Source organism: Sapajus apella, unplaced genomic scaffold (genome assembly GCF_009761245.1).
Source record: "Sapajus apella isolate SASKATOON/1434 unplaced genomic scaffold, GSC_monkey_1.0 scaffold111, whole genome shotgun sequence".
Lineage (NCBI taxonomy): Eukaryota > Metazoa > Chordata > Mammalia > Primates > Cebidae > Sapajus > Sapajus apella.
The window spans coordinates 104,386-128,180 of record NW_022437051.1 but is presented as its reverse complement, the minus strand read 5'-3'; the positions used below and the strand labels follow the sequence as shown (position 1 = coordinate 128,180).

The window sequence follows — 23,795 nt, the reverse complement described above, 5'->3', positions numbered from 1 at the left end:
GCTGCACGCTTGGCGGAGGGAACGCCTGATGAGGACGCACGCTTGGCGGAAAGAACATCTGAAGAGGTTAAATGCTTGGTGGAAAAAACACCTGAGAAGGCTGCACCCTTGGTGGAAGGATCATCTGAGAAAATTCGGTATTTGAGGAATGAGACATCTGGAAAGATTGAACAGTCAGCAGAGGAAACACCTAGGGAAATTATGAAGCCTGTAAAAGAAACATCTGAGAAATTTGCATGGACAGCACAAGGAAGACCTAGGAAGATCGCATGGCCGGAAAAAATAAAGTCTAAAAACACTAAACGCCTGGAAAGAGTAACATCTTATAAAACTGAAGTTGTGAAAACAGGAATATCTAAGATGAGCGAATGTTCCACAGAAGAAAAACCTTCAAAATCACGTACAAATGGTAAGATGCTTGAGTGAACTTTGTAGGGTTTATTGGCACTTCAGGTTCCCTAGTGGAAATAGTGTGATATAGGAGTGGTTGGGAATGACTTGAATATCTAGATAAGCAAGCTTAGGCAACACTTATTAATAGTATAGAAATGAGTAGATCTTATTCTGTAGGACCTGGAAAAATTCTCAGAATACTTCTAGCTCTAAATACTAGATGAAGTAACTAACAATGGCTGAAACCATAGGAACCAAATTTGTTTTGGTGGTACAGGAATATCTTAGTATCCCACTCCCCTCCCCACTGCCCTATTTGTTCTCCTTTCATGGCTGGCTAATTAGCAACAGCTATAATCAACATGCTTTCTCAAGACAGTATCCGATGGCTGAAAGTGCTGCTTTTGTTCACATGCTTCTTTTAAATAGGAAGAAAACTTGGAATCTTGTGGTAATCCTGTAACATTTCATTGCCTAGATTATACCACATGCTGGTTTGTAAACCAGTCACTAGGAAAGCGTATGTAATTACTGTGATTAGCTTACAATAATGATTTCTCTTTTTGGAGATGGGATGGGGCAATGGAATAATAAATATCTTAAGTAAACTTATGTTCCTGCAGCCAGAAAGAATATATAGTGGCTGTGCATAGAAATCCAGAAACGTTTTCTGCAGGCATTCATTGGAAAAGTTTGAGCAGGGGGGTCACAAGATTAGATTTGAGTATCAGGGCATTCTAGTCGTGGTATAAAGCAGAAATTGGCAAACTTTTCCAGTAAAGGCCATTTAGGAAATATGTTAGACCATGAGGTCTCTATCACAGCTGTTCAACTCTGCCATTGTAAGGTGAAAGCAGTCATAGATAATGTGTGAACAAATAGGCATGATTATACTCCAATAAAACTTTGTAAGTAAAACCATTTGGTAAGCTGGATTTAGTCTGTGGCCTATAGTTTGCTGGCCCTTCATGTAGAAGATAGTTGGAGGGTAATCACATAATAAGATTTAAAGGCAAAGGAAGCTTTTGTAGTAGTTCATGCTATAGTCTTTTTTGTCACCAGTCTGTGACCTAGTATCAATCTATTATGAAAGTTTGACCCATCAGGGAAAAATGAATCAAGTTCAGAAGCTCAATTGATATATTTAAGCATGTAGGTCTTTCTACGCCATTATTTTATTTTGATTTGTTTTACTGAATATTTTTAACTTAAAAAATAACAATAGTGATTTGTACAGTTTCTTTTCCCCTGTGAAAGCCATAAGTTAAAGGGTCATGTTTAGCTAGGAAACGCACACAAATAAGTACATTCACCCTTATCCATGGGAGGTATTTTTTAAGACACCAGTGAATGTCTGAAACTGTGGATAGTATTGAACCCTATATATACATTTTTTCTATATGTGAATATTTATGAGAAAGTTTAATTTATAAATTAGGCACAGTAAGAGATTAACAATAACCCATCATAAAATAAAACAATAAAAATATATTGTAATCTAAGGTGAATGTGGTCTCTCAAACTGTTTTGTATTGTACTCACCTTTCTCTTTGGTGTGATGATTGTGAGATGATATAATTCTTATGTGATGAGATTAGGTCAGGGGAATGAGGTAGGTGTTGTCATATGGTGTTAGGCTACTATTAATTTCTGGATATCTGACTATACATCTGAAGGAGGATCATCTGCTTAATGTGGCCCTGGATCATTGAGCCATGATAATGTTGATGGTTGAGATTCAGGTACAGACCATTTCGATGACTAATGGGCAGAGAGTGTATACAAAGGGATAATATGTGACCTAGGTGAGTTGGAACAAGATGTCTTAATATTTTATCATACTCCTTAGAATGACACATTATTTAGAACATATGACTGGTATATTTCTGGAATTCCCCATTTAATATTTTTGCACTATGGTTGACCACAAGTAACTGAAATCACAGAAATCAAAACCATGGATATTATATGTAGAAATATATGTTTGGTCTTCAACACTGTTTTCTGGCATACAACTCATAAAATGTTTAAAATCTCCAAAATGGTGTCTATCTATGCTAATAATTGAATGAGGGCTGGTAGTCCTAGCTTCAGGATAGGAGCTTCTCCCAAATAAAAGAACAAGGCATGATTACAGTTTTGAGACTTTCAGACCCACCCCTCAACCTCCTAGGAGGTGAGTAGAGCTGAAGTTTAGGTCAATTACCAGTGGCCACAGATTTATTCATTCATGCCTATTTAATAAAGCTTTCTTAAGAATCCAGAAGGACTGGGATCAGAGACCTTCTAGATAGCTGAATATATGGAAGTGTTTGGAGGCTGAAGTGCCCTGGAAGGGAATGGAAGCCCAATACTGTTTCTCCTATAGCTTGCCATATGCATCTCTTCACCTGTCTCCTTTGTGATATCCTTCATAATAAACTGGTGATTGTGTTTCCTTTAGTCTTTGGGGCACTCTAGCATATTGCTCAAGCCCAAAGAGGGAGTCATGGGAACCCCAACTTGAAACAAGATGGTTAGAAGTTTTAGAGACCCAGATTTGCAACTGGTGTGGTAGGGCAGTCTTGTGAGACTGAGACCGGAGCCTTGGGATCTGACACTATTTCTAGATAGAAAGTGCTGGAATTGAATAGAGGACAACCAGCTGGTATGTGCTACAGAAATGATTGCTCACTTGTTGGTGGAGAAAATCCCCCACACACTTGGTTGCAGAAGTCTTCTGTTTTGATGATTCTTGTGGTATAAGAGCAGAGGGAAATCATGTTGTATATGTTCCTATCTACCCATAGAGCAGATAAAGAGTGACTTGTATACTCTGTTCTAACTGCTCTTAGTTCATTTCTCTAGAAATTATGCTTTCTAAGGTTGACATTATCCACTTACTTGGCTAATGATACAATTTTCTGTCAGCCTTAAATGGTTCTGTTTGGATTGTGACTACTGTATACTGTAGTTCACTTGTAGATATTAAATTGTGACCAAGTCTATTCTTCCTTGCATGTGAGAACTACTAAGGAGGAGAAATAATAATTCTCAGTTCATTAGTTGCCTACCAATAGTATATTTAATAATTTTACTATAGCCTTAGTATATGGTCCCAAAGGAATGCTTTGTCACAAATCATCAAATCATCTGAGTCTTGGTAACAAAGTGTCAGAGCATTATGCATTTGTTTTTTATTTTTTGTGATGGAGTCTCCCGTTGTTGCCCAGGCTGGAGTGCAGTGGTGCGTTCTCGGCTCACTGCCACCTCTGCCTCCAGGGTTCAAAGGATTTTCCTGCCTCAGGCTCCAAAGTAGGTGGTATTACAGGCACACACCATCACAACTGCCTAATTTTCTTCAGTATTTTTAGTAGAGATAGGGTTTCATCATATTGATGAGGCTGGTCTTGAACTCCTGACATCATGATCTGCCTGCTTCAGCCTCCCAAAGTGCTGGAATTACAGATGTGAGCCACCACACCCAGCCAGTATTATGCTTTTTTAAAGAAGACCAGAAGCATGCATGAAAGTGTGCATGATTCTTTTGGATTAAGTTGAAATCTTGCTATGTGTCCCAGGATGCTCTCAGATATCTAGTTCCCAAAAGTGATCCTCCTGCCTCACATTCCCAAGTAACTAGGATTACAGTAATGTACCATCATGCCATCTTATGTTTTTAATATTCTGTATATTTTGTATATATTTGTTGATTTAATGTATTTCTTTTTTTTAATAGAGAATGTGAATTCTGTAAAGTCTATATTCAGGTAAGATTTTACAGTTTTTTAAAACGTGTATGTTGACTAAAAACATAAAGAAAAGAAACCACTGTCTGTTGAGTATTCTTCTCTGGGCTAGACAATATATTACGTGCTTAACATTTTTCATCTCGTATAGTCGTCACACAGCTTTGCAAAGTATCTGTGCTACTGTCACCTACTTTATATTAATCAGGCAACTGTGATTCAGAGAGGTTGATTAATTGGCCTATGATTTCATAGATTAAAGGTAGCCGACCCTTGAGTTCGCCATTACTTCCAAATCCCTCTTTTGGCACTCAGCATAGTTTGGTTGAGTCTGTGCATCAGTAGAATCAAGGTACAGGTACAGATGAGGTCAATTCACAAAGTCACAATTTGTTGTATGTTAACTTTTTTTTAGAGTTTTCCCTTAGAATACTGGTTAATCCAAGAGTTTGTTCTAATGTGTGTGACAGATGAGCTGGTAACCAGTACCTTGCTTTTACCATGAAAGGTTTTAGAGCAGATCTTACTTAGCTGTGGACACAAGACATAGGTTTTTGTTTCATAAGCAAGACCAGGTAAATCCTGGTCTATTTTACCTGTTAATGGAGATTACCTACATATATCTAAATGTTTTTAAGTATTTTTAGAGGTTTTTTTGTTTGTTTGTTTGTTGTTCTTCTTCCATGGCTTTTAAAAATCTCTTCCTGATTACTTTCTTCTCTGGTTTCCTTGGTGTTCTTTTCTTCTATTATTTTATTCCTTTCTGCCAGCCCCATTTTTCTATACCTAAAATGAAAAGCACATGGAAATTTAGGGTTGTAAGGACTCTCAGAGAATAATCAAAGTACATTCATATTTCAACCGGTATTTAATACCTGGAAGAATGGTTGTTCGGGTGGAGAATCTGAAACTCAAAGTAACTTATTCAAATATAAGAGGTAGCAGAAGTAACATTTGAGCTCATTTTAAAGCCCATTACTCTGGTTTCTGTATCATCATGTAAGTGAGTGTTTGAATAATAGAAACGAAGAGGGAATGGGTCTAATTAAACCAATGGAAAAGGATAAGAATGGAATTAGCTGGAGAACCCAGTAGAAGTAAGTAAGAATGAAATTATCAGGGAAATGCTAAGTTTGAAGAGAAGCAATCTCAGGTTGGTAGGAGTAAGCGTTTTACCAAAAGGATCAGAATATTGGCCTTCTGACAAGTTTGATGAAGATAAATTAGAGGAACAAAAACACAAAAGACATTGGGAGTCATCTAGAAAGGCATATTGAAATAGGTTTCAAAGGAAGTCCTGAATAGGTCACTGTATTTTGTTTGTTTAATTAGAGGAATGAACAAACTTCAAGCGCTCCATTGAAAGATTTTTTTAAAAATTGAGCTATTGGCAAAAAGTCTCTATGAGATATAGAAATGTCCTATTATGTTCTTTCACCCCAGATTTCACAAAAGTGGCTTAGAGTGCCTTGAGTGCTAGGAGACTGAAGTTTGCCGAATTACATAGATCTGTGGCCCAGGGCAGGTGCCCCCTATCCTTTGCCTCACTTTTTCCAAGTGTCTGATGACCTACTCATGTACATGTAAAGCAGGGGTAAGATTGGCTGGCAAAAAAGTCATGGAGCTTCAGTTGGGTTTTTGGTAACATGCTTATGTTGTAAGTGAATGCCTAACTGAATCTCCATTTCGGTGATTTCCAGAAACAGGTAAATGCAGAGCTTCTAGGTTGGTGATTAGAGTTTATCTTTCCGGTAATCTGGTTTGATGAGCTGAATATTTAAAGGTTGGAGACTGCCATGAAGCCCTGCTGAACAAAGATCTGGAAGCGGGTGACACTTTCAGTATATACAGTGTCTCCCAATTCCAGGTTTTTCTCTCTGTATATGTATAGTACTTAGAGAAATTCAACCACCAAGACTCAGTTTTTCTAGAAGTCTCTCTCCTTGGGTATGAAGATTTTTAAGGCTTTGCTAGTTTATGTAGACTTGAACAAGGAATGACCAGTATAGAATAAGAAATCCAATTTTATTATTTTTAGTTTCAATATTTATTGAGAAAAGTACTCCCAATAGCAAATATACATTTGTGTTTTGACATTTGTAGGTTCAGACTCTCAACACTTCAAATATTTCAGGGCATTCCCTGTAGTGTTTTAGGGTGAAGGGAAGCAACAGGGACTTCCTAAGTGGTTTTTATGCTGGGAAACAAAGAATGTCATTTTCCAGTGACACAGATTAGCCTTTGAATCAGAGATAGATAATGGACAATGGACAAGGAAACTACATCTTTCTACCTCATTTTAGTTATCAAGCTTGTTCCAGTTTAGATAGCAGAAGTTATGTCAACCATTAAGTAGATTTTCAGTTTATCCTTGAGGACAGATGGTTTGTGAGTACAAATTATACTCTGGGTATGCCATTATATTGGCTGTAACTATTTGTTACGGAACCAAAAGTGAGACTTCATTGGTTGTTAAATGTTGGGGAGGTGGAGTCTAAAATATGTAATTAAAATATTTTTTAAAACAGAGGCCATATTATAATTATAACGAGAAACATAATATAATATAGAGAAGGACTGATCTTCCCCCAGATTTTGTTTTTGTTTTCATTTTTTAGAGTGGGCACCAAGACAGGAGCTAGCAGTTTCTTTTTAAATACATGAATTTGCTCATTTTTGTTGTATCTTTTTGCTTTAAAATCTTTTCAGCAAACCATCTATGGAAAATTTACAGCCTACAAAAATTGAGAAAGACTTCAGACTTGCTGACAAGGTAAAATGGTCTCTTGTGAACTAACTGATTTTCTCAGGTGTACTCTAGTTCTGTATAGTGCTTACTTTTCATGTTTAGCAGTGCTATAAGTATCATTATTTTATGTTGGTAATAGAAAGTTGGTCAGATAGAAACATTTTATAAAAATATGACTAGTTGGTTTAAAAATTTATTTTTTACTTTAGTAAATAATAAATGTTTGGTAAATACTTTGAGACGGTGAAGGCCAAAACACGGAATGGGCTGGAGATTACCTAGTGACAGGTTAGAAGAACATTTTCCACTATAAAGAATATATAAATTTTGGTAAACATTTATTTACATAAGTATTCTTACTGTGACTTTTTAAATTATTCTGTTGTAACTTAATGAAACTCTTCCTTAAATTTATCTTTAATGGATTCAGTTACTTATAGTAATCAAGGAATTTCTCTGATACTGTTAAATTCCTAAACTGTACCACATGGCTTTTTGGCACTTATTATTTTGATATCATGTAGGTTTTAGAAGAGAGCTTTTTCTCAGTTTCTCTTCTTGGTTCTTGGATTACATGGAAATAATATTAGAAGTTGTGAAAATTTATCTGGGCATGGTGGTACATGCCTGTGGTTCCAGCTACCAGGGAGGCTGAAGCAGGAAAATTGCTTGAGTCCAAGAGTTTGAGATCAGTGTGGGCAACATTGCTAGACCTTATCTCTAATTAGAAAAACAATGTAGAAATTTAGAAATGTAAATACTCTTTCTCACAATCTGTATTGCTAAGGGATGCCAGTGTGTTATTCTAAGTTATTTCATGAAAAATATACTTTAAACTCTTCATCTAAATGAAGAATGCTGGTTTTACCCCAAGTAAACAACCAGTTCTGGAAGCAAAGACTCTTAATAAGGATATGGTAAGATTTTAACTTCAGAATTTTAAAATTGTAGTTTTTAAACATATAATTCAAAAATCTTTGATCACATTTGTAAATTTTAAATTTCAGAAGATTTTGTATTTAGTCGTTTAAATAATCATTTTGAAGCTCTTGCATTACTATGAGATACTGGAGGTTAGAAAACATACTTGTGTGCATACTAGAGTACCCAGGATACAGTCTAAAAAGCGTTTTAGAGGTTTTCAATGTGAATAAATATGTAGACAAATGAATTTTTGTATAATGGAATGTTACAAGTAAGATCATATGAATAATATATCTAATAATTAATATTAATGCGTATCAAAATATGGCTTAAATTTCTATTTTCTATTAATGGTTAGAAAACAAAAGTTCAGGGGAGATATATTGAAAAAATATGTCTTAAGTAAGAAGTCAGTAAATTCGAGATACATAGTAAATAGGAAAGCAGGTTACACTGTATTTTCTAGTATCCTCCAAGTGGAGTTTAGATTTTAAAAATTTAACATATTTTAGTCGCACCTCATTTTATATTAAACACTCCTTTTCAAGCAATACATTACCCTTTGGGATTCTGATTACCAATAGTTTTTTCAGGTGAAAAGATTATGAATTATCCTTTTAAAAATTTTTTTTTCTCTGTAGTAAGAATGTCCTAGCTTATAGGTAGCCTCTGAAGACTATGTATGTTTAACCAATTGAATGTCATATTATATAATAAGAAAATTAAAATCATTATTACACAGGTATTATCCAAATAACTAATTGTAGTATAAATGCTGATCAGCATTATAGGAATATATTACAAACAAAAGTGTCTATTGTATGTATTTCATCACATATTGTAGAGTAGTTTTTTTTTTTTTCTCTTGTTTCATGACTGGAGCTCGTACTTGATTGACTGGTCATGTCTGTTATTTGTTTCTCCCTCCTCCTCCGCCTTTTTAAAAATGATTTACCTGATACTTTTTTTTCACAGAATACATTTCTTCAGTGTCTGGTTTTTAGGGCATCTCTGTCTCAATGCTCAACATATTTAGTTACAGGTTTCTACTTAGTTGTTATGTATGGTTTTCAATTATCAATCATGGCCCTTCCCACCCCATGACTTTTTCTCTTTTTTCTGTTTCATGGAAGAAGCCAAATTTATACAATTATTTAAATTTAGGTTTTGACATACAGAATAGAAACAACCTATACTATTTCAATGTAAACCCATTTAATTAAGGTACTATAAATACTAAACTCTCACATTTTTCCACACAAGAAGTAATTAATAAAACTGTAAATCATGAAGAGATATTACAAAATATAATATGTAATTTAAACTTTTTGATGTTAATTATGTCTACAATATTATAAACAATGTAAGGGTACATTTTTGTCCCAGGTTATTTTGCTTAAAAAATGCTCCAATGGATACGACTAGTTTTTCATAATAATCAATTAGATGAAGGGGATGAAAGGAAATAATTCATTGAAGATGGGTAAGATAAACATAGAGACTGCATAGAAGAGTCAAGGTGAGACAGATTATTATAAAACACAGAAAAAGCGTGGTTTAAATGAGTGCCTGAACTGTCTAGAATGAAATATGATATAAATTATTTAAAATAAAAATTAAGAAATGATAGCCAGGTAATAAAATACTGCTCAGTTGTTTTTGAGTGATTTATAACTGATTTTGATAAAAAGCTGAAAGAAAATATAAAGACAACTACAGGTAAGAGCAATTTCTTGTACTATTTAAAATAGCTAGAAGAGAATAATCTGAATATTTGTGGCATAAAGGACAAATTGATACTTAAGGTGATTAATATCTCAATTATTCTGATTTGATATGTAAATGCATTGAGTTATAATGTGTAACCCCAAAACGTGTATGTTTATATTGTATCAACTAAAAAAATTATTGAAAAGAAAAGAAAATTTCTCACTTCTTTTAGTAAATTTATGTTTTATATTTAATCTATTTTTACTTATATTAATGAAGAATGCAAAGTGAGATCTGTTTTAAGACTTGTCAGCTTAATTGTGAGTTAATTTTTGACTCTTTGCTTTCTTGTTTAAGATTTCTAATTTAATGTTTGATATATTCTTAGGTTGTTTACCTCATTTATCTTACTCTTTGGAATAACCTGGGTAGGAGTTTTGAATATTTTTGTTAATAGAGAGTGATTAAAATAATAAGCAAGCATTTTATTTAATCTTTTTACTAAAATTAAATGTTCTAGTCATATGAACAAGGCTTTTATCTGGATCTCTTGAAAAACAAAAAATCATTTTTAAGCTACAACACTCTCAAAGAATTAATTATAGAAATTATTCATCTCGAGGTATATTCTGACATCTTTTGCTCTTAATATCTATATGTAATGGTATATGCACACATCAAATGAATGTGATCGATATTTGTGAATTTTTAAAAGTAAAGTACTTATTATCATAGAATTAAATGTATGGAAAGATTGTTAACAGAATATACAAAATTATCACCAGAAGATTTTTTTTACTCTTAAAAATATGTCTTGCAGTGGGCACATTGTGACTTGAAATTTTAGTTTCTTCATTTCTCCTGTGAATACGGGAGAATGCTTGACAATCATAGATATAGGTAAAAACTATTAAATCTTCAACTTGAATAATTATAGCTTAATTTGATTTATATGAAATCTTTTTTTCCAATTTTGAACTACCATCCTATATGACGTAAGTGGGCAATTTGAGCTAGCATTGTACTGTTTCCAGGAACATAAGAAAAGTATGTGAATTTTAAAACACGGTTTCACATTTCTATCTCACCTTATAGTAGTACTTAAAAATGCCTCATAATTCTATTATTAGTTAAGCATTTCTCTTGTACAATTAAAACTTTCAAGGTTAAATTTTGTAAAAGTCCTTTGGCAGAACCTTCAATTGGTGTTTTAGAATTAAATGTTTGCATTCAATTCAACTATGCATATTGCAATAATATTTCAGAAATAAATATTTACCAATATAAATACAATTATATTCTCAAAACAAATTTGGACATATATAATGGAGAAACTTAATCCCATGTTTTCTCTCTCCTTTGATTTCATTTTAAAAATGTCAGCATTCTGCATAGGTTTGTGTTATTTAGTTCTTCCCATTTAGTGTATCTTATAAACATTTATCTTCGTAACACTATGTAATTTTCCTGATGTAGGTCGTCTACCCATACTCCAAATGTATTTATCCAGATCTTTCTTCCAAGCCCCTTGGATGCCTCAAATGTTATGGGTCTCAAACGGAAAACATCATTTTTATTATTTTCCTGACTCTTTTCTGATTCTTTGTAATCTACGCTGTCATCTGGTTTCCCCATCCTAGCGAATAACACCTAGGAAGTAGTGGTGAAACGCTCGAGCGCTTCAACCTGCACTTCGAGTCTCCCCCACAACCTACACGTCAACCCTCCTCCACATCACCTATCCAGTCACACACCAAATTTTGTAGTTTCTACCTTCTTAAACTTTTCCATCTCTTATTACCATAATTAACTCGTTACCTATAATTTTGAAGTACTTCTTTTAGCTTTGCCCCGTATCCCCGTGTTCATCTATCTTTACATTGCTGCAAGGGTGCACTTTCTAAAATATATTTGTAATGATGTAACTCATCTGCACATTGAGCGAATACCCACAACACGAAGGGGTAAGTTCACGTTCTAGCATCACAAGTATCTTATATGGTCTGGCCCCATTTTACCTCTTCATCTCATTTCCTCTGGCTGTATTCCAGTTTTACCACATCACTTTGGCACTCCTAATTTGCCATGTTATTTCATGCCTTATTGTTTTGCACATGTTATTGCACATAGACTCCTAGAGTCTTTGTGTCCTGACTCTGCACTCTGTCTCTCTTTCCAAATATGGCCCAATTATGGCAGTATGTTGAGTTATGTTAGGATATAAAAAGATGATTTGACATTATTTGCTCACGTCTGCATGTGTTCATAAGAAATAATTTTCTGACATTTATCAGAACATACTTTACAATCATGTGTGAAGCAGGTAACAGCTGCATAGAGCAATTATTCTCCTTTTCAGGATTAATATAAGAAGCCAGCGTAGAATAACGCAACAGAAAATATGGCTTAGATGTCACTAGGACTTCTAAGAACTAGTGAAGTTGAGTTCTGAAGTTAAGCTGGTCTGAAAACTAAATAATTTCTCTGTGTTCTCCTATGAGCAAATAAATGATTCTGTGTACAGCTAGATGTAAGAAAGCTCTAAATGGATTCAGAGAGAAATAGTTTAACTGTAGTCTTAGCCTTATACAACTTGGAACTTGAAGAGATCATGCCTGGGACTTGGATGTATTGGTATATTTTCATTTTCCAGTATAGATCTGAAGGAACATTTCAGGAGTTGGATAAACATGAGAAATAGGACACCTGTAAAACTGTATATAACACCCATTTGGTTGAGTAGTATTTTAATAAGTAAACATTCTTTTCACAAATAGAACTCTTTGAGTCCCTCTGTGGCAGCCATGTTTGCAACCACATACATATCAAATAATTATGATGTATTCTAAGGTCACAACTGTGAAGGTGGAAGAGATAGGAAAGGCCTCACCAGTTATCTAAAGCAGCAGCAGTGTAGTGGTAACAGCAATGAGTGGATGTCAAAGATAAGTCTGTATTTTGGTTCTGTCACTTACTAGCTATGGGAACTGAGAAGAAAATTATTTAACCTGATCAAATACCAGTAACCTTGTTTATAAAAATAGTGCTCATATCTACCTCTTAGGTATGCGTGATGAAATAACATTGTAACAAATGTGAAAACATCTTGTAAACTGGAAAAGTCTGTATACAAATATAAGGCAAAACGATCAAAGTGGCATTTAAATGAAAGCAGTATTGTTAGGAGAAGAATGTGGAGCAAGAACAGGCATGTGGATTTCTAATTTGTGGTAAAGGGATGGTAACTTGCAGCAGGCTACTGCTACAGATTTTCCATAGAAACAAAGCAGTTTGGAAAGTTAGACTTTCCTGAGGAGATTTTAAACGTTTTGGCCTGGAGCTATTTCTGAGTACCCACTGTGTGCTAGGCAGTTAGTCTCTGAATATCCAAGATGAGGGATTATGCTACGGTAGTAGGAAGAGAGTAACAAATACAAAACACTTCTAAGTCACTTTAACTTTTTCTTCAAATCAAAACAAAGAATGCTAGGATAGAGAATTGAAGAACTTTCTACTTAGCCTGGGTATGGGAGTGGCAGGGGAATTCTATGGTCAGGGTAGATTTTTCTGAGACTGCCATTTAATCTCCCTTCTCAAAGATGAGGAGCATGCCGTGTGAAAGTCTAGGATGAAGACATTCTGAGCAGATTGAACAGCAAATCATCTTTGTTCATTTTATTCTTAACAACCTAGAATGACTAGGAAGCAGAAAGTGGCATAACCACCAATGTCTTCATCACCCTCATTATTCTAAGGTGAAGAACAATCTGCAAATACGTGTCTGGCACATATTAGATGTTTCATGAATAGATGTTTGTTTGTTGTTTGTTTTTATTTTTATTTTATTTTATTTTATTATTGAGATGGAGCCTAACTCTGTCACCAGGCTGGAGTGCTCAGCTCACTGCAACCTCTGCCTCTTGGTTTCAAGCTATTATCCTGCTTCAGTCTCCTGAGTAGCTGGAACTACAGGCACGTGCCACCATGCCCAGCTAATGTTTTTTCAGTAGAGACAGAGTTTCACCATGTTGGCCAGGATGGTGTTGATCTCCTGACCTCGTGATGTGACTGCCTCGGCCTCCCAAAGTCCTGGGATTATAGGCGTGAGCCACTGTGCCCAGATGAATATGTGTTTTTATTCTTTGTTTTTTATGAATGCTTGCTCTACTTTTCTGAAGTTATGTCTTAACAATTCATTGCATGCTTTATCTAATAATTGTTTTCTTTCCTATAAAAATAGCATAAATAGACATATTCCTTATAAATCTTTCATTTTATTCAAGCATTTCTTTATCAGCAAAATGCTTATGAAAACTATTCTTATTATTTTAAGCCCTTGTTTTCCTAAATGAAACAGCTTCTACAGAGTTCTGTTTCTACTGCGCATGACATACTCTGAGAATTCCCTTCATTCCATGCATAGTTTTTAACAGAAATTCTGTAATTATACATATATCAAATGTTTAATCACATTGTATTCTGTTTGAAATGCCCTATTATATTTGGTGCTGACTACACAGTAAGGCAGATGTTTTGTACTTAATTCCTTTTTGAAATATACCCACTAGTGAATTTTGTTGTGAATATGATTTATTTTCCACGCTCAGTAGCCTAGTCAATAGCCACATGAAGATAAAAGATAAGCATGATCCACAGAACATATGTGAGGTTTTCTCTTGAAATGTTTTGGTTTTCAATATGTGAACAGCCTTAAATCTAATTATCTTTAATGTAAAAAAAATGTGTTTTGCAAAAGATTTTAAATAGAAAATATTGATGGTAGTCATTATTATTTTTTAAATTGAAATTATTTATTGAGGCAGGCCATGGTGGCTCACGTGAGCCTGTAATCTCAGAGCTTTGGGAGGCGAGGCAGGAGGATCACTTGAGATCAGGAGTCTGAGACCAGCCTGGCCAACATGGTGAAACCTGTCTGTACTGAAAATACAAAAAATTAGCCAGAGGTGGTGGTTCATACCTGTAGTCTCAGCTACTCAGAAGGCTGACATAGGAGAAACACTGGAACCTAGGAGACAGAGGTTGCAGTAGGAGGAGATCATACCACTGGGCGACCCTGTGAGACTTTGTTAAAGAAAAAAAAAATTTTTAAAGAGATTATATATTGATATTACTTTAATAGGTTAAGTCCGAGAGGGCTGCACAGAATTATGTTTGTTTACCTGGGGCTACATATGAAAAAGAAATCAAGATAATACGTGGAAAAATAGAAGGTAAGAACCATTTTTTAATTCAAACATCATTTAACTAAATGTTTGTCAAACGCATGAGGACTCATAAACTCTTATAGCCAAAGAAAATTATTCTCTAAATGGATGGCATGGAAGAGCAAAAGAAATGAAAGTTATATGTCTTCTCAGGTGTTGACAACAGATGATATTCAGGGTGCCAAAAGAAAAAAAAGAGCTGAATTATTAATTTAAATTCAAGATACTCAAAGACCTGAGGAAAGAAGTAAAAGAGGAAATGAAGACTGAGGAAGACAGAGAGTACAGGGAGTGCATGAGGGTTATATAATGGAGGCTGGTAAAATAAAATAATTCTATAGAAAAAGCTGGATCATGGTTAGAAAGTTGGAAAAATTATAGTGACCTTCTGTTACCAAAATTTGCCAGAGAATTTAGCAAACATGTTGTCAGTCCTGTCCTTCTCACTGGTGGGAAGGCATTAGGGATGGAAGCACATGACCATGGAGAGTTGTAATTCATCTGCCATAGGTGAATATAAGCATATTTGCACAGTCGTGTGTGTATATAATTTGTCATACACGCTCAGTATAGACCAGAAGTTTTCAATCTTCAGAAAATCAGCTGAAGACCTTGTTAGCAGTGCACAAAGTGATACAACACACTTGAGATTCTGACATTTTTAATAAGTTCTCAAGTGATAGTGACGCTGGTGGTCCTGGTACCCCACTCTTAAGTAGCAAGGGAATAACCTTTCCTTTGGACAAATCTGGAAGAAGGGCAGTTGGATAGAAGGTCAACACGTAACAGGGTCAAGGGAAAGCATTATATTGCTTTTATTTCTGAGTATGTTTCTGTCCAGAGGGGTGAAAAAGGAGGTAAAGAAATAGTAATTACAGATGTCAGATACTATCCCTCATCAAAGAGAAAGAAAGTGGTGGGAAAATTGATCTTAAAAGATGTTGAAAGGGAAGAATCAAGACCACAGATTTAGACATTATTTTGGCCACGAAAGAGAGATTGTGAGGCAAGAAATGGGGCAAGGAAGGACATAGCTAGGCAACTTTGGAGTTTCAGAAAAGGAAATTTGAGTGAATTCACTTCAGATGCCTTTGCAATATTTATACTCCGTAAGATTACATTGTGGGTATTCCAGAGACAACTAGAAGCAGGAGGATTACAGATTTGGAGTAAACTGCCATGACTCATTGTTTTCCTCTGTTACTATGAGGCATAAAATATATGTATTTTGTTGATATTAGCTATGCAGATGAGAGATATTTGAAAGTAAGAGCATTGGCTTTATTTCTAATGAAGCAAAATGTTTTGGTAAAATTTTTGTTCTGTAAAAATCTATTAGACCTTTACCATGACAAACAAACCAGACAGATATTTAGAAACCAAATTATTACTGAATTTATCACTTCAATTCTAACATTGTTTTTAAAATAAATAGTACTGATTTAAAAATATGAAATGTTATTTATATGTAATAAGCCTGTTGCCATACATTTTCAAATAAACATGTCAATATTGAAAGCTCATTACACATTATTTTATATGCGTTTTGCATATATGTTTGCATGAGCAAATCAAGAAAATTTCTTAGGATAAACCAGAGGTTTCAGAAATGTAGGCATACGATGACAACACATGGGTATGGAAAACAATGAATATATTTAGTATTATTCTCTAAGTATATATTCAAGCTGATCAATTTATACCACTTTCAGTGTTGAGATGTCAGTTGTGCATTCAGCTGAACTCTCATCATAATGTTGTACCGTCTCAATTGTAGGACAAATTAAAGAACATGATGAATGTAATGATACAGATTATTCTAATGTATTTCATTAAGTATATGGTGTAGGATTCTAGATTTAGCTTTGACATTTATTTTTTTCAGGGTCATGATTTGCTCCTCTGATGAGGGATCATTTCTCTTTTTACCACCCAGCTTATACATATTAATAACAACACATTTTGCATGCACGACACATTCTCACTTTTGAAATCTTAAGTGCATGTTTTATGAAAGCTAGATTCCTAGCTCCTTCAGTGTATGTCTGTCATGCGAGTGTCCTAAAAAAACAAACTAAAAGAAAACCCCCAACTCTCAAAGTTGATCAAGAAGACTCAGTTACTATCACTGCATTCATTTGTGGTTGGCTTTGTCATATTTACCTATGATTGACGATAAATCTCTTTTTCTATATAGAGCCTCCTGAGAAGCCTTCTGACTTTGAGGTATTGAGTTTTATAATTTTATCTTGAATTATTTATTAGCAATGTGTTTTTTGAATTATGCATTCATTGTTAATCATTCTTCTTCCAAACCAATTTAGCCCTCCATTGAAATGCAAAACTCTGCTCCAAATAAAGACTTAGAACGGAAGAACAAACAAACATTGAGAGCAGGTAAATTCTGCTGTTCAACTATATTAAAATGAATATTTCAACACTAGGCATGTTAATAGTCTCATCTCCCAAGATTTATTTTTCAAATTTGATGGAAATATTTGACTAAACAATGTCCATATTGGTATCTACATTGGAAAAACTGATATTTACAGGAATGCAAATTTTAATTAGTTTTTTAAAAACGTGGCTTTAAAAAAAAAAAAAACGTGGCTTTAATTTCAGGTGTTTCTACTTTTATGTCCTGATACTGTAATGTTTTGTATTGGGAATTTCTGTAAGTCTTAAAGATTCAAGAAGGTGAATTTTTAAACTAACATTTTATGAGTTCTCCAAATATTAATTCAAATTCCACCCTCTACTTCTCTACTTCAGGGAAAGCTTCACTTGTTGACAAACCATTGTGTTTTAACATTGGTTACCTCATGTGAATGTAGTCATTTGAAGAATCCTGTGGAAATCAGCTATTCTGATTAGCTTACTCTATGCAGCCGTGTGTGTGTGTGTGTGTGTGTGTGTGTGTGTGTGTCTGTACGCGCGTGTGTGTCGCACGCGTGTCTGTGTGTTCTGCACCTTTGTTCCTGTGTGGGTGTGGGTGTGTCGGTGTGGTACCCTTAATTTTTTTTTTAAATATGAGAGAAGCAATCATTTCTTTGTGATTATTTTTGTAAAACTGTGATTCTGAAGCATTTGGCCTTAGTGTCTTTTCAATGCCTAGAGTTAAACAGTTGTCTAAGCTATTTTTTAGTTATTATTTCTATGCATGTTTCAACATTTTACAACATATGTGCATGGTCATAGATAATATGTAGAATTTGTTTTCAGCTTCTAACATGTGAGTAATTGTACATTGTGTGCTATTTTCTGTACCATTCTTAGATGAGCATTAAATTGTTAGAACCATTCATAATGGACAGAATTAGCTCTGGTTATGTTTATATTAGGTTCTTTATAGAATTCCATTATATGACTACACCACAACTCATTAACTGTGTTCATGCAAAAAACAAATATATGAAAATAAAAACAACTGCAGATTTCAGTCTTCATTTCAGTTGGTTTTATCTATTGCTTTTTGATGTATTTGAAATTAAAACCAAAATATTTCAAGTATCACTATGCACAGTCATCTGCTTTAATAACAATGAAAACTGAGACCTATGGGCCATCCTATGCTATTATAACACATGATTTCCCTGGAACAGTCCAGTATACACTTCTAAAAATGAGAGTGAAAGTGGCCAATAGCAAACAGATCATTTGAGTTTTTGGATTCTCTTTGTGAAACCTGAACTTTAGGGATGCTCATGTCACAACTTAAAACCACACTTGAAAACCAGATATAAAGTTCATGGATGTCAAATTATAAATGTACCCTTAATATTAACATGATATTTAAAGTTTCAGTTGAGCATGTTTGCTTTTCTCTTTAAACTATGTTAAATAGTTAATATTTGAAAATTTTGTTTACAAAGAAAACTGAACATTATTTCTGTTATATATTCCTTTTCTGTCTCATGGCTGGCTCTCAGTCCTCCTTGGGCCTTGTGTAGACCTTGATTTTATTCTATGAAATGTGGGAAATTCAGGTTACTTAAGGCATTCATTTCCCCTATAAATTTCTAATGTTTCTCCAAGGCATCACAAGTTGATTTTGAAGATATTGTTGCATTAAGAAAAGACTATTTCTTTGTACTTAAAGCAGTTCTTAATTTATATGCAGTACAATTTTTTAAGTTTATATAAATAAAACAGATACACACTGAATATACTGTCATGGCATATTGAAATTTAAAGGGGCCAGATATACTTTGCTCATATCAAAAAGTTAATATCTCAAAAGTATCATATCTATTTTTTTTATTTATTAGAAATGAAAACTAAACTATGTAAAGTATTTCCATGTGCAATCATACATTTCACTAACAATTAGAACTATGACCCACAAATTGTTAGAACTATGATGTAACAACACGTTAGATCTCTGAAATGATCCAGGATACACTTCTAGTAATGAGTGAAAATGGTGAATTACCAATGTATGATTTGAGTTTCCTGGACCCTCTGGATGAAATGTAAACTTTAGGGATGCTGAAACCACAAGTTTAATTTACTTTTTTAAACCAGATATACACTTCTTAGATGTCAAATGATAAAGGTACCCTTAATGATTAAATCGTCTTTTAAGTTTTAGTTATGCATGTTTGCTTTCTTTTAAGCTGATTTAAATAGTTGTAATTTGTATTTTTTGTTGATAAGGAAAACTGGATATTAATATGTTAGTAATTCATTTTCTGTCTCATTGGACTGAAGCACTTCAATTCTTGTGTGGGCCTTGATTTAATCCTATAACATGTGGAAACACTGGTTACTTAAGGAAATTATTTATTTCCGATATATTTCTGATGTTTCTCCAAGGTATCATAAGCTGACTCTGAACATACTGTTGCATTTGGGGAGAGCTATGTCATTGTTATTAAAGTAGTTCTTATTTTACATGAAATAAAAATTTTTTAAGCTTATCTTCCTAAAAGATACACACATCCAAACCACACCCAATGTACTGCCATGGTATATTAAAACTTAAAGAGTTGGACATATATTTTACTGACATCAAAAAGTTAATATCCTTAAAAAATCTTATTGATTGATAATCTTTTTTGAAGAACTGTGTGATAGAGATTGCTGAGACGATCAAACTAAGTAATACTAAAAAATAAAAATTTATAAAGAAATGAGAGATGACAGGTAATAAAAGTTTTCTGAATGAATAGCAAACATAGGACATACTGTGTTTCATGGGTGAAAAGGATGTGACTGCTTTGTGAAGAAATGATTTATACAAGTGAATCAAATTTCTAGTTTTCTGCATTCTAATTAATGACAAAGTTAATTTTTAGATTTTTAAGATTTTAATTTTAATGGATTAACTATAGAAGTTGTGATTGCAATCTACAAAAAGAATATACAGGCTACAGAAGAAAAAAATTATTCTTGAATGAAAATAGGTTCGTATATGTTTTTGAAATGTATAGTAGGGAAATGTTCTCATGAATGCATCTGTGATTAACCTTTTATAGATCAGATGTTCCCATCAGAATCTAAAGAAGGGAAAGATGAAAAAAATTCTTGGGATTCTGAGGTACTGTGTATTACTGAATTTTTTTAATGTTAGTTTTGCATGATGTGACAACATAAAACCAGAGGCTTAGATTTATTTTCTCACCTTTGCATATGTCACCCCAAAATTATTTTTTCTGATTTTTTAGAATATGCTGTATAAAGAATTTATGTGCTAAGTAGATTACTTCTTCATAGTGAAATTCTGCTCATGTGTAGGATTAAATTAAGAAGCCAGTGAGGTACAGTGTAAAAAATAAGGCTTCGAACTCACTAGGAGTTCACATGGAACCTGCAGTAAGTTTGCCTAAAAACTAAAGAATTGCAGTGAGTCCAGCTATGGGCAAATGTATGATGTGGTATATCTATATGTATAAAAGTTCTAATTGGATTCATAGAGAGACAGTTTAAACTGTAGTTTTGTAAAGCTTGGGACCTGAAAAGATAATGCCTGGAAAATGCAAGTATTGAATTATTTTACTATTCAGTATAGATCTGAGGGAACATTTCAGGAGAAAGAAAAGCATGAGGAATAGGAAACCCATGGGACTATAATAACAACAGCTTGGTTGAGTAGTATTTTTAAAATAGAAATGATGTTCACAAATATAACCTTTTGAGTCCCTTTGTGGCAGTCAAGCTGCAGCAGCATAAGCGTCAAGCAATAGCGACGTATTTTAAGGTCACAGCTGTGGAATGCCGTAGAAAGTATCTGACCTCTTAGAAACAAGAAGCTGCTGCATGGTGGTCACAGCAAAGGTTGGAAGTCAATAGACAAATAGATTTTATCTAATTTGTCATTAGACACAAAGACTTGTTTGCTTTCATTTTGAGATGACACAATTTTTTTTCTTACCGCGTTTTCACTTTATTCAAGCACTATTTCACCCATCGTAAATTTTATCAGAAATGTTCTGATTATTTTTAGCCCCTGTTTACCTAAATAAAGCAGTATTTTGAATTTTATGTGCAGACATTATATGGCAGACTCTGAAAGCTGTCTTCATGACATGCATCATTTTTAACACTAAATTCTATAGTCGTGAAAATTTTAAATGTTTAATGCAGTATGTGTTATGGTAAGTAGCAAGTGTTTTGTATTTTGTTCGAAGTGCCATATTTCTTTTTGATGAGAACTGCAACGTAAGTTAGATATTTTCAAGTGAGTTACTTTTTGAAACACGCACATGTGAATTTTTTTGGGAATGTGACTGATTTTTCCTGCTCAGGAACCAAGTTAATAGCCACATGAAGGTAAAGAAAAGCTTGATCTAGAGAGCATGTATGAAGTTTTGCACCGAAATGTTTTGGTTTTCAATACATGTCTGCCCTTAAATCAAATTGCCTATAAAGTAGGAAATTTTGCCTTAAAAATTGCCTTTTAATTAGAAAATTTTGATACTCTTATTAGGATTTTTAAATTAAACTTACTTATTAATATTACTTTTAACAGAGTCTTCCTGAGAGTGTTCAACAGAATGATGTGTGTTTACCCAAGGCTACATATCAAAAAGAAATCAAGACAATAAATGGAAAATTAGAAGGTAAGAATCATTTTTTATTTAACAAGTCATTTGACTGCATATTTCTCTAAACTCATGAGGAAGGATACACACTAATAGCCAAAGAAAAGTACCTCCTAAATGCCCAGCATGGAAAAGAGAGAAGCGAAACGGTGATAAGTGATACGTCCTATCAGGTGTTGGCAACAGACTGTATTGAGAGTGCTGAAAAGGAGCTGAATTATTAGTTCGAATTCAAGATATTCCAAGACCTGAGGAAAATCAGAAAATTAGAAAGAAGAAAGTAGTAAAAGAGGAAATAAAGTCAGAGAAAGACAAGGTACGTGAAGAAACAGGAAGCAGGTTTATGCAATGAAGGGTGGTAATTGAAATTATTCTTCAGAAAAAGATAGGGTATGGTTAGAAATTTAGGAAGAACATAAAGTGGCCTTCTAGTACCAAAATTTACCAGAGAATCACAGCATAAATACTCTGTCTCTTCCTGCCTTTCTCACTGGTAGGACACCATTAGGGACAGAAGCACCTTACCGTGGAAAAATGTGTTCTATTTACAGTAGGTGAAAATAAGCACATATCTACAGCCACACATGTATATAATTTGTCATATACAATCAGTGTAGACCAGAAGTTTTCAAACTTAAGAAAATGAGCTGGAAACCTTGTTAACAATTCACACTGTGATTCAGCAGACTTGGGATTCTGCATTTTCAGTAAGTTCTCACACAACGCTGGTGTTGCTGGTCTTTGGACCTTGCCCTGAGTGGCAAAAGTAGAAGCCTTCATGGGAAAAATGTGGAAGAATAGCAACTGATAGAAGGTCAAGACATAACAGGGTCAAGAGAAAACATTGTATTGCTCTTATTTTTGAGTATGTTTTTTAGCCAGAGCAGAAGGAGAAAGGGACAATGCAATAGAAATTATAGATGGAAGATATTATCACTAAACCAAGTATAAGAGTGAGAAAAATAATTTTAACAGGTGTTCAATGGGATGAATCAAGAGCACAATCTAGAGATGATTTTTTGCTACGGAAGAGGGATTGTGGGGCAGGAAGCAGGGTACAAGAGAGAAGCCAGTGAGAGTATTTTGGAGTTTCTAAGAAGGAAAATTTAGTGAACTCACTTCAGAAGCATTTAGAATATTTTTACTGCAGAATGTTACAGTGTGGATGCTTCAGGGACTACTGGAATCAGGAGAATTACTATAATTGGATTAAACCTCCATGACTCATTACTTTTCTTTATTACTATGAGGCATCAAAGATATGTAAATTCTGTTGATATTAGCAATTTGAATAAGATGTACTTGAATGTAAGAGCCTTGGTTTTATTTTTAAGGAAGCAAATTGTGTTGGTAAAATTGGTGTTTTATAAAAATTCATTAGAGAATAACATGATACACCAAACCAGACTAACTTTAAAAACCATAAATTTCTGAATTTATTGTTTGAATACTTAAATTGTTAGTACTAATAGAATATTGGACCATTTTTTATACAGAAAAAGTTACTATTTAGTAAGTCTGTTGCAACTAATTTTGTTTTAAATATATTAGTGTTGAAAGCTTATCCTACATGCTTTTCCTGGTGAGTTTTATACATCTTCCTCTATAAGTGTATCAAGAAGTATTCAGACGGCTAAGCCAGAAGATACAAAAATGTAGGCACACTATTATACCACATGGTTATGGGAAACAATGAATATTTTAATTTATTATTATATCATAATATCCAACCTGATGAATTCATAACACATTCACAGGTGAGATGTCAATTCTACATTCTGCTGAACTCTCATCCTAACTGTGTACCTTATAGGGCATATTAAAGAACATGATGACTGTCTGTACTGTAATGATAAATGATTTTAATATATAATTAAAGACATCATATAGCATTCTATATTCAGTTTTGGCATGTGCTTTCTCAGTGTCATGATTTGCTCCTCTGATTCGAGATCACTTCTCTTCTAATCACTCAGCATATATATACATATATATATATATATATATATATATATATATATAT

At 33.9% G+C, this 23,795-nt stretch overlaps 1 protein-coding gene across 1 annotated transcript in view; it reads left to right on the top strand.

The window, feature by feature from the left end:
• ANKRD30A (ankyrin repeat domain 30A) overlaps positions 1-23,795 on the top strand; it is a 184,829-nt gene that overhangs the window by 75,615 nt on the left and 85,419 nt on the right. Inside the window, exons 8-15 of the mRNA XM_032259736.1 lie at positions 1-409; positions 4,112-4,142; positions 6,831-6,894; positions 14,645-14,735; positions 16,927-16,955; positions 17,054-17,126; positions 20,207-20,268; positions 21,700-21,815. The exon at positions 1-409 is cut by the window's left edge and continues 1 nt beyond it. Coding sequence (XP_032115627.1) covers positions 1-409; positions 4,112-4,142; positions 6,831-6,894; positions 14,645-14,735; positions 16,927-16,955; positions 17,054-17,126; positions 20,207-20,268; positions 21,700-21,815 — 875 coding nt within the window. The remainder of the gene's footprint in view (positions 410-4,111; positions 4,143-6,830; positions 6,895-14,644; positions 14,736-16,926; positions 16,956-17,053; positions 17,127-20,206; positions 20,269-21,699; positions 21,816-23,795) is intronic.